Source organism: Stegostoma tigrinum, chromosome 36 (assembly GCF_030684315.1).
Source record: "Stegostoma tigrinum isolate sSteTig4 chromosome 36, sSteTig4.hap1, whole genome shotgun sequence".
Lineage (NCBI taxonomy): Eukaryota > Metazoa > Chordata > Chondrichthyes > Orectolobiformes > Stegostomatidae > Stegostoma > Stegostoma tigrinum.
This window is the reverse complement of record NC_081389.1, coordinates 2,054,562-2,069,462: the sequence shown is the minus strand read 5'-3', so window position 1 is coordinate 2,069,462 and position 14,901 is coordinate 2,054,562. Positions and strand designations below refer to the sequence as shown.

General features: G+C 44.7%; 1 protein-coding gene across 1 annotated transcript in view; it reads right to left on the bottom strand.

Annotated features, from left to right (window-relative positions):
* Positions 1 to 563: 563 nt before the first annotated feature.
* ireb2 (iron-responsive element binding protein 2) overlaps positions 564 to 14,901 on the bottom strand; it is a 77,495-nt gene continuing 63,157 nt past the window's right edge. Inside the window, exons 17-22 of the mRNA XM_059640118.1 lie at positions 12,805 to 12,909; positions 9,711 to 9,853; positions 7,940 to 8,087; positions 7,715 to 7,837; positions 7,431 to 7,616; positions 564 to 1,485 (exon numbers count right to left, since the gene is read on the bottom strand). Coding sequence (XP_059496101.1) covers positions 1,375 to 1,485; positions 7,431 to 7,616; positions 7,715 to 7,837; positions 7,940 to 8,087; positions 9,711 to 9,853; positions 12,805 to 12,909 — 816 coding nt within the window. The 3' untranslated portion in view covers positions 564 to 1,374. The remainder of the gene's footprint in view (positions 1,486 to 7,430; positions 7,617 to 7,714; positions 7,838 to 7,939; positions 8,088 to 9,710; positions 9,854 to 12,804; positions 12,910 to 14,901) is intronic.

Below are 14,901 nucleotides of genomic sequence, written 5' to 3'. Positions count from 1 at the left end.
CCTCACGTTCATTTTTTTTTGTCAAGGCAGGATATGGGCCCACATCTCCGGATCACTGGCCTGAGCTTCTGGATTATTAGACCTGTGACATTACCACTACACTACTCTCTTCACTATTTCACTTTCCACATCCATGAAATCACGAGATTGAGGAAACCAGGCTAATTGGCAAAGATATTCTCAAAGTAGGTCCCCTGTACTGTTCGGTAATTCTGAGTAACAGCTGCATTAAAGACATTTCACAGACCATCATTAGATCAGGTGTTATGATTCTTCATTTTACCAGATACATTGCTACTGAAACAAACTGAAGCAATGTGGTTGACTCTTAACTGCCTACTGGGCAATTAGGGTTGGGTAATAAATATTAGTCCAGCAAGCAAGGCCCCCATCGACGAACGGATAAATAAAATGCAGTCAAAGAACCAGATACTCAAGGTGATTTCTACTCTGCTAATATACTAGCCCATTAAGCAGAGCAATGACTGACTCACTTGATATGAATATCCATATTTTGAGAGCTTTGAGGAAGCTGGGCTTTTTACAGTGCAAACAGCATGATCTAGGTTTTAAGCATTTACTTGTTTATTCTTACAACCTATTAAAAATGTACAGTTCATCAGTAGCATTTATACAGTAGAGTTACCACTGAAATACATTTGCTTGGACATCTATCATACATTACCAAACAGTCTGATGGCTTCTCGCTGCTTACACAGACAGCAATTAAAATCCCAAAACATTTTCTCCCCTTCCCCCACCCCAGTGCTTCTATCCCAAGTTTTTCGCAGTTTGTCAGTTGTAACCTCTACCTCCCACCCAGACAGCCTTGTTTCACAGTATTTGAATGCTCATCGTCACCTTATGTTTTGAAGTTCGGAAAACTGAAGGCAGAAGTGAGGTTAAAAGCATGATAAAAGCAGGACTTGAAAAAGATGGGATGTCTGCTGTCAAACAGTGTGATTTAAAAAAAATATATCCCACATCAACAAAACCTTGGCTGGAGAGAGGCAGTGGCGAACTGAATGAGTAATGTCATTTCGTAGTATATCTTCAAATCTGAAATGAGTCCGTTTTGCAACACACACATTCGATACATGCGTTTAAGTTACGAAAATGTATGAAAAATTAATACAGCGATTATAAGATCAAAAGGCAGAAATCAGGTGTACTTGCAAGGCAAGGACTCCATTCACAGCCAGGCTCTGAGGTGGAGACAAAGTTGGGAAGCATATACTATGCCTAGCATTGAAGACTTCCAACTGTTACATCCTCCACTCCGATGGCACTGAACAAAAATGATGTCACCTGTGGACAGAACCTCAGCCATGTTTCAACCACAGTTGCAGACGAAGTCAAAAGATGCAGGGGCTATTATAACATCTTTCGAGCGACATAGTTCAAAATGCCACCTTGCTTGTAAAAGGTGATTTCCATTTCATTGTCAAACTTAGCTACGACTTTGAATGCCTTTCGTGTATTTGTCTGCAAGACAAAATTTTTAATATCCAGTTAGACCATGGGACAAACAAAAGCACACTTTCATTCTTGTACTGATTAAGGTTTTGAACTTTTGTGTTCAAAGTGCTGAAAATGCTGGAGGAGACATGGTTGGCAGCAGTGGACAGAGAAAGGGAGCTCATATTTCAGGATGATGTACTACAACATTAAATCTATCCAAAAATGCTGCGTGACCTGCTGAGTGCTCACAGCATTTTCTGACTTTACTCCACATTTCCAGCATCTGCTGTATTTTGCCTTCAGTTGCCAACTCATATTAGAAGGGTATTTGAAACAGGAATCGCAAGCAGCAGACATGATTAGGTCTACAGGCAGTCCAGAGAAGGTTCACTAGGCTAATAGCAGATATGGAACGACTGTCTTATGAGAACTGCTTCAGTAGGATCGGCGCATCCTCATTGGAATTAAGGAGAATGAGAAGTGACCTTATTGAAACATACAAGATTCTAAGGGAATTTGGGAACGGGGTGTTTCCTCTATTGGGCATCAACTCAGACTAAGAGATCACACATTTAAGATAGGTGGCCAGTAGCTGAGGGTGTCATGGAGGCTCAGTTGTTAGCACTGCTGCCTCACACTGTCATGGGCCCGTGTTGATTCCAGCCTCGGGTGACTGTCTGTGTGGAGTGTGCACATTCTCCCTGTGTGAGTTTCCTCCAGGTGTTGTTTTCCTCCCACAGTTCAAAGATGCGCAGACTAGGTGGATTAGCCAAGGGGAATGCAGGGTTACTGGGACAGCAGAGTGGGCATGTGTCTGGGTGGGATGGTCTTTAGAGGGTCAGTGTGGACTCAAATGGCCTGCTTCCACAGTGTAGAGACTCTGTGAATTCTATGAGAGAGACAAGGAGGATTTTTGTTCTCTCAGAGGATAATGAATTTGTGGAATTCTTTGCTGCAGAGGGCTGCTAAGGTGAGGCTGTTAAGAATATTCAAAGCTGAGATAGTAACGGGATTAAAGGCTATGGGGGAAAAGGCATGAGAGTGCAGTTGAGGATTATGAAATCAGTAATTATTTCATTGATTACTACAGCATCTTAATGGGTTGAATGGCCTACTTCTCCTCTTACATTTTATGGTCCAGGTCTAGTTAAGACATTCTCAAGAACCTGCAGGTAGTTTGACATCACTTAAAATCTGCCCATTTCCTGCCTCCCCTGTCCAATCTCACTGTCACAACTAGAAATGGAAAGCAAAAAGGCGATACTGCAGATTCTGCAATTTGGCTGAAAGGCTGACATTTTAAAAGAGATTCTGGACAGCCACACAACTCCCACACAGTTTTATCACAGGGAAGATCAATCAGGCCAAGGTCACCAACAGCAGTTTTAGGGTTAAGTTGGAAATGCTGACACTTAAGGTCTTGGAGTAGATCTGTACCTCAGGTTGTGGGTGCTGAGGTTGGTTGGCTCGCCGAGCTGGTTTGTTGTTCCACAGACGTTTCGTTACCGTGCTCGGAAACATCCTCAGTGCAGCATCGGTGTGTTTCCCCGCCTGGTTTGTAAACTCTGGGGTCTATCATGATAAATTGCCTCACTTCCGGGTATCCTCCGTAGTGGAATGTATATGGGGTCAAGTCCAATGTGTTTATTAATAGCATGATTCTAGGAATTCTCGTGCTTGTCTCTGTCTAACCTGCCTCAGGATCTTGGTGTTGTCCCAGTTGAAGTGGTGGTTCTCCTTGTCCATGTGGATTGAGATGAGTGAGTATTGGTCATGTCTTTTTATATCCAGTTGGTGTTCATATACTCTTGTTAGTTGCCTTCCTGTTTGTCCGATGTAGTGTTTCTCACAGTCTCTGGAGGGGATCTTATAGATGACATTGGTCCTGTCCATGGCAGGCAGAGGGTCTTTAGTTCTGGTGGGCAACAACATGGAACTATGCCAATACGAGGAAAAATACCTCTTCCAAGTGTTCAAAGATAATGGATATCCAAAGAACTGGGTCAGGGGATGCCTACAGGAACAGCATCAGAAAGAGTCTACATTCCCCGACATGCTCATCACATGACATTATATCAGACCTCACCTCAAGACTCCTACGACCGCTGGGCATCAGAGTGGCACACAAGCCCACATCAACCCTATGATCTGCACTAAAGACCCACTCCCCACCAAGGACAGGGACAATGTTATCTACAAGATCCCCTGCAGAGATCACGAGAAGCACTACATTGGACAAACTGGAGGGAAACTAACAACAAGAGTATATGAACAACAACTGGCTATAAAAAGACACGACCAATACTCACTCACCTTAATCCACGTGGACAAGGAGAACCACCACTTTGACTGGAACAACACCAAGATCCTGGGACAGGTTAGGCAGAGACAAGCACAAGAATTCCTGGAAGCATGGCACTCCACTAAGCACATCATTCATCAACACATTGAACTCAACCCCATAGACATTCCACTACGGAGGAAACTCGAAAATGAGGCAATCCATCGCAATGGAACCCAGAGTTTAAAAACCAGGCAGGAAAACACACCGATGCTTCATCAGAGGCTGCACCGAGGATGTTACCCAGCACGGTAATGAAACATCTGTGGAACAACAAACCAGCTCGGCAAGCCAACCACCCTCAACAATGCTGATACTTTAAGAGCTAAAATATCCCACAACATTCAAACACAACTGCGGATGGCCAACAAATGCCAATCCTGCCAGCAGAGTCCTGAACCTCTCAGTGAGTCACGAAGAACACTTTGAGATATCTTAGATTGCTACTTCTTGTTTTTAACCAGAGGATATGAGAGTGGTAGAGGGCTAAATGTTGAAGGCCAAAACCAGAAACCCTATATTATGTACAGCAACTTGATTTCGATTCGGGGCAACCCAAGTAGAAGGAGAAAAACAGAACTGCTGCTTTGTAAGCAATTTGCCTTTTTTCACAATTGAGAAAATTAAGTGCTGGGCCTGGTCTCAGTGCTACCAAGACTGGAAATAATTAAAACAAATCAAATGTAGAATGGTTGGCACCGAGCTTATCAGATTAAAATAAAATGTAAGAAAACCCATTGTAAAGGACTGTGTTTCTCTTGTGGAAAAGGAGCACCTCAGGTTACAGCTGCTGCACTGACAGTGTAAGAAATACAAGCAGAGATAACAAGGTGTGGTGCTGGATGAACACAGCAGGCAAAACAGCAGAGGAGCAGGAAAGCTGACGTTTCGGTCCTAGACCCTTCTTCAGAAATGGTGGAGGGGAAGAGGGTTCTGAAATAAAATGGGACAGACGGGGAGGCTGATAGAAGATGGATAAGGGAGAGGATGGGTGGGGAGGGGACAGAGAGGTCAAAGGGGCAGGGATGGAGCCAGTAAAGGTGAGTGTAGGTGGGGAGTTAGGGAAGAGACAGGTCAAGGGTGCGGGATGAGGTTAGTAGGTAGGAGATGGGGGTGCAGCTTGAGGTGGGAGGAGGGACAGGTTAGGGAGGTGGGACAAGCTGGGCTGGTTTTGGGATGCAATGGGGGAGGGGGAGATTTTGAAGCTTGTGAAGGCCACATTGATACCATTGGGCTGCGGGTTTCCCAAGCGGAATATGAGTTGCTGTTCCTACAACCTTCACGTGGCATCATTGTGGCACTGCAGGAGGCCAGAATGGACATGTCATCTGAGGAATGGGAGGGGAAGTTGAAATGGTTCGCAACTGAGAGGTGCGGTTGCTTGTCGCAAACCAAGCGTAGGTGTTCCGCAAAACGGTCTCCAAGCCTCTGCTTGGTTTCCCCATGTAGACGATGCCACAACGGATGCAGTATACCACATTAGCAGATGTGCAGGTTGGGGCCCGGGACGGGGGCGAGGGGGGAGGTGTAGGGGCAGGTGTCAAGAGGATGATGCGTTGGATCTGGAGGTTGGTGGGGTGGTACGTGAGGATGAGGGGGATTCTATTTTGGTTGTTATTACGGGGAGATGGGTGTGGAACATCCTCTGACACGTCTGCTATCTGCAATCTGACCCTACGACCAAAGACATTTTCCATCCCCACCCTTATATGTTTTCCAGAGGGACCACTCTCTCCGTGACTCCCTCGTCCACTCCACACTCCCCTCCAGCCCCACCACACCCAGCACTTTTTCCTGCAACCGCAAGAAGAGCTACACCTGCCCCTGCACCTCCCCCCTCACCCCCATCCCAGGCCCCAACAAGACCTTCCACATTAAGCAGATGTTCACCTGCACATCTGCTAATGTGGTATACTGCATCCGCTGTACCCAATGTGGCATTCTCTACTTTGGGGAAACCAAGCGGAGGCTTTGGGACTGCTTTGCGGAACACCTACGCTCAGCTTGCACTAAACAACCGCACCTCCTAGTTGTGAACCATTTCAATTCCCCTCCCATTCCTCAGACGACATGCCCATCCTGGGCCTCCTGAAGTACCACAACAATGCCACCCGCAGGTTGCAGGAACAGCACCTTATACTTCACTTGGGAACCCTGCAGTCTAATGTAGCCTTCACAAACTTCAAAATCTCCCCTCCCCCGACTGCATCCCAAAACCAGCCCAGACTATCCCTGCCTCCCAAATCTGTCCTTTCTCCCACCTATCCTCTCCTCCCACCTCAGGCCCCACCCCCCATCTCCTACCTACTAGCTTCATCCCGCCCCTTTGACCTGTCCATCCTCCCTGGACTGACCTATCCCTTCCCTAACTCCCCAACTATACTCAGCTTTATTGGCTCCACCCCACCTCTGACCTATCTGTCTCCCCTCCACTTATCTCCTCTTTTATCTATCTTCTATCCACCCCCCGCCTCCCTATTTATTTCAGAACCCCCTTCCCCATAGCCATTTCTGAAGAAGTGTCCAGGCCTGAAACATCAGCCTTCCTGCTCCTCTGATGTTGCTTTACCTGCTCTACACCTTGTTATCTCAGATTCTCCAGCATCTGCAGTTCCTACTATCTAAGAAATACAAGCACTCACTTTATAAAGTGCCCTTCAAAGTAATTTTTTAAAAAATTACCTCCAAGTTCCAAAGCTTTCTACTACACTGTACCATGCTTCTGCTAGTTGTTACTTTATAAAACATTCATTCACCGGTTACTGAACAAGGACAAGATGCAACATGCTCTGCAGCTGTTACGTGCGGGCAAACCACTGGAATAAATCCCTTTTGTAACAAGGCACCAACTGTTGCTCAATTCTCAGCTGGTTAAAACATTCAGGTCACTCCAATTCAGCAGCACTTCAGACACAAGCCCCTGCCTCTCTACTGAGCTGTGAACTGCTTAAAGTACACAGCGTGAGTGCCTTGTGGCCAAAGGAGGAAAAGTAAATAGAAGGATTCCTTTTTCAATGGTTCTGTGGAAACAGCATATTAGATTTGGAAACTGAATCAGGATATTGTTTGGCTGTGATGCTCAGAGTGTGGCAGAACTGCCAAAGCAGGCTCATGAGTAAAGGATAGAACTGCTCTCCCCGGAGAGAGGGAGGAAGGATGATAGCAGTAAAGAAAACACAAAGGAACACAAGAATCAGGAGTAGGCTATTTGATCCCTCAAGCCTGCTCAACCATTCAATAAAAACAATAAAATCTGATGGTGCCCTTAACTCTATCCTGCCCAGAACCCTGATCTTACCCCGTGTCAATAAAAAAAACTGGCAACCTTAAGTGCGTTCAATGTCCTAATCTCCAATGGTCTCTATGAAACAGAATGCCAGAAAGGAAAAGACACTTTCCACCTCTTATGATTTCTCCAGAACTTTACGAATTCAAGTTTTCTTTAGAAGCTAACACAGGATGACAAAAAAGCAATGCAAGATAGTTTAAGGAAAGTCAGAAACATGCAAGGAGAATATATCCCTTTAAAACCTTCCCTTAACACTACATGTGGGATGTGAGCATGGGCAAAAGTCAACTACATCAGCACTAGCAATGAGTTAAAATATAAAATCTTTGCTATACATACTGTTACACTGACTGTCGTTCCAGGGCACAGTTCATTAGGAATTGTTATTGTGTACTGCTCTTTTCCAGTCAGTCCTAATTTGTCAACGCTTTCCTCAGGAAGGAATTGAAGAGGAATGACACCCATACCGATCAAGTGGTTCTTGTGCATCTTCTCATAACTCTCTGCTAGAATGGCTTTGACACCCTGCAAACATTAGACCACAACAGCAGAAATAAAACCAGCAACTTTAACAGAAGTTAAGCCAAGGCAGGTTTTACAGGATGTACAGAATCAAGTTTTACCAGTAAATAAGGTCCTTTGGCAGCCCAGTCCCTTGAACTACCCGAGCCGTATCTTTTCCCAGCCAAAATAATCAGCGGAAAGCCTTCCCTTTGGTAGCGTTCAGCTGCATCAAACACGTCCAGCTGTAAAGGTAAAAGGCTACATCAAAAAAGGTGAGTTTTAAAAAAGAAAAATGTTAACACTTTTACTTTTGCTTTAAAGCTCCAATGGTGCTGAATACTTACTGTTTGACCAGATGGGATGTGTATTGTTTTAGGAGCAGTTTTGCCAATAAACTTATTTAGGAGCCTGATGTTGGCAAATGTCCCTCGGGTCATCACAGCATCATTACCCCTTCGCGCTCCATAAGAATTGAACTCACGGGGTGTGAGGCTAAGTTTAAAACAAAAATTCAGACACAGTTAGGACCACTGTTCTGTTAACTATTGAATATTTTATTTCAAATCACTTGTTAATTTGAATTAATGGATAACATGAGGTGGTTGATTAATAGAGGTACTGTCATTAACCCTAAAGTGCTCTGATATGAAGTACAGAGGATGAATTCGGTCAAGTTCCCAATTGGGACTGATGCTCACAGTGACCTTAGTCACAGACGCCCCGTTTAACTTGATCAGATTCTACGTAAAAACATGCTCTCCAAATGCAGAATACCCCATTTGTTAATCTTTTACACAGTGGTTTAGTGACTCTGCAAGTACTTTCATGTAAAACAGACATGAAAACAAATGATAACTACAAGTCTAATTTCCTATAACTGACTAGGCTGATCTCGAAGAGGACACAGAGATAGATAGTTTTCAACTGCATTGGTGAATGATGTTACTTTTCATTGTAATCAGTCTGTACATCAGCATTCCCTGTGAGTGCTTGCATTAAGAAAGCTTTTTCCCCACTCCCCCAAAAAAGGTAGCAGTCTGGCAAATCATTCCCCCAAATTACCAGGGAAACTTTCTAGTGGGTTGGAGAGCTTTTTGTTGGGTGAGGTTATCAGGGACATAAAGCTAAAGTGGGTAGATTGTTACCATGCAGATGCGAAGGTGCAAAGAGACCCAGGGGTCTTTGTTCATCAGTCACTGAAGGCGAGTTTGCAAGTGTAGCAGGGAGTGAAGATGCTAAATGGCATGTTGGCCTTCGTAGCAACAGGATTCGAGTACAGGAGCAGGGATGCTTTACTGCAGTTGTACAGGGCCTTTGTGAAATCAGACCTGAAGTATTATTTGCAGTTTTGGTCTCTATGTGAGGAATGATGTTCTGACTATGGAGGGAGTGCAATGAATGTTTACCAGACTGATTCCTGAGATGACAGGATTAAAATATAGAGAGACACTGGAATAATTAGGGTGACAGTCACCGGGGTTTACTAGAATGAAGGGGAAATCACACAGAAACATATAAAATTTTAACAGAAAGAGACAGGTAAATGCAGTAAGAACGTTCCTGATGATGGGGTGTCCAGATCATAGGTCAGTTTAAGGATACGTGGTAAGGCATTTAAGGACTTAGACGAGGAAAAATTTCTTCAGAGACTTAAAAATAGTTCTTGGGGCTAAAGAGATCAAAAGACATGCATAAAAAATGGGAAGAGGTTACGGACTTGGATGATCAACCATGATCATACTGAAAGGCACAGCTGGTTTGAAATTCTGAATGACCCAAATCTGTTTCATTTTTATGTTCTACAATTCAAATCTATACCAGAACAGATTCAAGGTGTCAACGACCTTCTCATATTCCTCAAAAGAAAATCTCACTCCAAAATGTAAATTACTCACAGCTAACAATTTTGTCATCTTGCCATTTTGAAGAGAATTTTGTGACCTTTATGAAACAAAATATTCAATTAGGTTGCCTCTTCTCTTTCTGCCAGAGAAGCTTGAGAAAAAGTACAGGATCCAATAACTACTTAATTTTTTTTAAAGTAAGTGCCCAAATGAAAGTTAATAAATTGAGAGTCATTAGAAATACTTTCTATAATTTAAAACAAACACTTACCCGTTGCGGGTCAGGTATCTGGCAGCAGCACTGTTGCGAGCTATACTGCCTGCAGGCGAGATGTGGTCAGTGGTAACGGAATCTCCCAGGTATAGCAAGACGTAGGCATTTTCAATGGACTGAGGACAACTGGGCTCTTTGGTCTAAGGACAGGAAGACGACCGACAAGGAAGTCAAATTCAAGCATGACAAATACACAAATCAGAGAGTGGGCATGATCAAGACATGGGACAGAGAAGCTTAACAGTGACATGTAGCATTTCATTCTTTACAGATGTTATCAGATAGACAGAAAAGGTATGGCTCAATATCCTGCAGGTTCCAATGTTCCTGGACAGAGGGAACAATTAAACAATGGCCCGGCCATACTTCATCACCTTTGGCTTTCCAAAGGGGAGGCAACAGCATAGTGGGAATGTCACTGAAATCGGGATCTAGAACTACAGGCCAATGTTCTGGGAACACAAGTTCAGATCCCACCATGCCATCTTTAAAATTTAAAAGTTTGGAAAGGAAAGTTGACCTAATGTCAACTGTCATTAAAAAAAAACCCCATCTGGTTCACTAAGACCCTGCATATTCTGGCCGATATGACTCCAGACTCAAGCAATGTAGATGAATTGTAATTAGTGACACCCATATTGTGTGGATAAATAAAACAATCTAGTTGTAGGTACCCATCTGTTCCACACCCAACTGGGCTTTAAGCAGAAAACAGGAACAGTTTGTACCAGAATCAGAAAAGAAACTGACAAAGAAGGGCAAACCTAATGGGCAGCGATCCTCATAACTTAGAAATGTAATCTCTCTCATGATATTGGTGGCTTTGAACTCAATTCTGGCAATAATACTACACAAATCCAAAAACCTAAACACTTAGCCTACTAAAATAGCCTTCAAACTGTTAACTGCATTTCAAGTTTTAAAAAAATAATTTGGATTCAAACTATATCACAAAAGTATGCACAAACAACATGCTCTTCCAGATGGAGAAAAAAAACTTTCCATGGTACCTGGAAATATTAAAGGAAACTTAGTTTGAAATACAAAATGGTTTATAAGACAAAATACATTAATGTTAAGTTCTCCAGAATCTTGTATACAGCAAACTTCTAGGTTCCACTGTTGAGTAGGAATTTCCAACAGAAGAAAATCAAATATTACGAAAGCAACACGAATGCTGCTCAAGTTTAGGCAGCCTGCAAACTTGTTGCATTCAGATGACTGGTGGCAAAGGCTCTTGAATTGGGAAAGTCAGATGACTTTTAAAACAATCTGATGAAGAAAATTTATTTTTCATTCATTTGGGGACATGGTGCTTTGCTGGTTGGGTCAGCATTGATTTCCCTCATCTCTATATGCCCTTTAAAAGTTGGTACCAAGCTGCCTTCTTGAATCACTGCAATGCATTTGGTGTACAGACACCCAAAGCACTGTTAGGGAGGGACTTCTGTGATTTTCATGAAGTGATGAATAATGGTGTTATTTTCCATGTTTGGTTGAAGTGTGACTTGGAGATCAAATTACAGGTGGTGATGTTCCCACATGCCAGCTGCCTTTGCCCTTGTAGGTGACAGGGGTTGGGAAAGTTCTGTCAAAGAAACTTAGTTGTTGTGGTGTGCCTTGTAAAGGGTACATATTGCAGCCAGAGTGCAGATGTGCAGGGGGTGAATGGCTGAAATGATGGAAAAGATGCTAATTGCTCATTTGCCCTTTATTGCTAAGGGTTGGAGATCATAACAGAAAAATCTTGTTACAACTACACAAGGAGTTGGTGAAATTGCACTTTGGAATACTGTGTACAGTTTTCATCCCTGCATTTAAGGAAGGATTTACTGGCACTTGACGCAGTTCAGAAGATCCACTAGGCTGATACCCGGTATCAAGAATGGTTAATCAGGTTCAGCCCTTATTCATTAGAGTTAGAAGAACAAGGGGTGATCTTACTGAAACAACCGAGATTCTAAGAGGTTTTGACAGCGAGGGTTGACAGAACATTTGCACTAGTACGGAAATCTCGAACTAGTGGACATTCCCATAAAATTGACACATGAAGGAATTTTGTCTCGGGGCGGGGTAATGAATATCTGGAATTCAGAGGGTCATGACTATCTGGAATTCTCTACGCAAAAGAGTTGAGGGGACTTGATCGCAAAGATTTTAAAGAGGGGGAAGACAGATTTTTGAGAAGTTGACAGCAATAAGGAGTTCAGCCCCAGGGTAGATAAGCTATGATCTTATAGAATGGTAGGGCATGCTTGAAGGGTTGAATGGCCAACTCCTGTTCCTAATTCTTGTGCTCTAATGCAGTGGGCTGCTTTAATCTGGATGGTATCAAGCTGAGAGCGTTATCTGTCCAAAACTCATCCAGGAGTGAATTATTTTATTACAGAATTTCAGTAAATGACACAGTCTTATGGCCACAATTTTTTTTAAATCAGCCGTCCAGTTAGGTTTCAAGTTGGGTCTAGAAATCACCAGTGTGATACCGGCACTGCATGAATATTCTCTGACCTTTATTATCGGTGTTTGTATAAAAATACCTCATCATTTACACAATGTACTCATCTACCAAGAGACAATAATTTGGTCCTTAAGCATTTTTGTGAAAGTCTGCGTTCTGGTCAATGACTCAAGATATTGTCCTGTTAACAGCTGATGGGAGTGATTCTGAACTCATCACCCAATCCCATCCACCCAAGACTGACAACCGTGTCCGCTGGGCTCTAGTGGAAGTGTTACCAAAGATTAATTTGTACTGGTTAAATCTGGCTTAATTTGACCTCTGCTCCTATGAAACATTGCTGTCATCACAAACATGTTTAAGCATAAGGGCAGGGAGAGAGAGCGCAAGAGGGGGCGGAAAGAAAAGGGGGGAGAGAGACAGAGACCGGAGGAGGAGAGAGCATGGGCGCGCGGGCAAGACAGAGTGCGGGCGAGCGCCAGAAAAACGGGGTGGGGGGAGGAAGAGAGTGAGCGAGAGAGCCACCCAGACAGACAGACAAAGAGAAAGGAGGTAAAGAGCCAAGTTTAAAAATAAAGATACATGAGTAAATAAGAGAATCACACTAATCATTACATTGGCATCACTTACAAATTTATCAAAAAATGAGGGGCATCTGATATATGTGGATTTCGAATCCCAGGGATACAGGAGGGACTCCGGCGCTTCCAAGGCATTCCAACGATTATTTCCTTTCTAAGATAAGAAAGAATTTCTGTTGAATTCAACTCTCAATTTTAGTTTATTTCAAATGCACATTCTTTATTCATGGGTTTTTCTTTAGTCCAATAATAATCAAGATCAAAGGCCCTTCATTCAGGCATATATTATTCAAACAGTAAAACAAAATACAAAGTTGTGGTGATAATGGGAACTGCAGATGCTGGAGAATCCAAGATAACAAAATGTGGAGCTGGATGAACACAGCAGGCCAAGCAGCATCTCAGGAGCACAAAAGCTGACGTTTCGGCCTAGACCCTTCATCAGAGAGGGGGATGAGGAGAGGGAACTGGAATAAATAGGGAGGGGGGGGTGGACCCAAGATGGAGAGAAAAGAAGATAGGTAGAGACGAGAGTATAGGTGAGGAGATAGGGAGGGGATAGGTCAGTCCAGGGAAGATAGACAGGTCAAGGAGGCGGGATGAGGTGGTAGGTAGGATATGGAGGTGCGGCTTGAGGTGGGAGGAAGGGATGGGTGAGAGGAAGAACAGGTTAGGGAAGCAGAGACAGGCTGAGCTGGTTTTGTGATGCAGTGGGGGGTGGGGACGAGCTGGGCTGGTTTTGGGATGCAGTGGGGGGAGGGGAAGAACTGGGCTGGTTTTGGGATGCAGTGGGGGAAGGGGAGATTTTGAAGCTTATGAAGTCCACACTGATACCATTGGGCTGCAGGGTTCCTAAGCGGAATATGAGTTGCTATTCTTCCAACCTTCGGGTGGCATCATTGTGGCACTGCAGGAAGCCCACGATGGACATGTCGTCTGAGGAATGGGAGGGGGAGTTGAAATGGTTTACGACTGGGAGGTGCAGTTGTTTGTTGCGAACCGAGCGGAGGTGTTCTGCAAAGCGATCCCCAAGCCTCTGTTTGGTTTCCCCAATGTAGAGGAGGCCACAATGGATACAATATACCACATTGGCAGATGTGCAGGTGAACATCTGCTTGATATGGAAGGTCATCTTGGGGCCTGGGATAGGGGTGAGGGAGGTGGTGTGGGGGCAAGTGTAGCACTTCCTGCGGTTGTCGGAGAAGGTGCCGGGTGTGGTGGGGTTGGAGGGCAGTGTGGAGCAAACAAGGGAGAGTGGTCTCTCCGGAAGGCAGACAAGGGTGGGGATGGAAAAATAGCTTGGGTGGTGGGGTCGGATTGTAGATGGCAGAAGTGTTGGAGGATGATACGTTGTATCTGGAGGTTGGTGGGGTGGTATGTGAGAACAAGGGGGATCCTCTATGGGTGGTTGTGGCGGGGGCGGGGTGTGAGGGATGTGTTGCGGGAAATGCGGGAGTTGCGGTCAAGGGCATTCTCGACCACTGCAGCGGGTGGGGATGTTGCGGTCCTTGAAGGACATGGACATCTGGGATGTGCGGGAGTGGAATGCCTCATCCTGGGAGCAGATGCAGCAGAGGAATTGGGAATAGGGGATGGAATTTCTGCAGTAGGGTGGGTGGGAGGTGTATTCTAGGTAGCTGTGGGAGTCAGTGGGCTTGAAATGGACATCAGTTTCTAGCTGGTTACTTGAGACGGAGACTGAGAGGTCCAGGAAGGTGAGGGATGTGCTGGAGATGGCCCAGGTGAACTTGAGGTTGGGGTGGAAGGTGTTGGTGAAGTGGATGAACTGTTCGAGCTCCTCTGGGGAGCAAGAGGCGGCGCCGATACAGTCATCAATGTAACGGAGGAAGAGGTGGGGTTGGGGCCTGTGTAGGTGCGGAAGAGTGCCTGTTCCACATAACCTACAAAGAGGCAGGCATAGCTTGGGCCCATGCAGGTACCCATGGCCACCCTCTTTGTCTGTAGGAAGTGGGAGGAATCGAAAGAGAAGGGTTGAGGGTAAGGACGAGTTCAGCTAGGCAGATGAGGGTGTCGGTGTAGGGGGATTGGTCAGGCCTCAACTCCCCCTCCCATTCCTCAGACGACATGTCCATCATGGGCCTCCTGCAGTGCCACAATGATGCCACCCGAAGGTTGCAAGAACAGC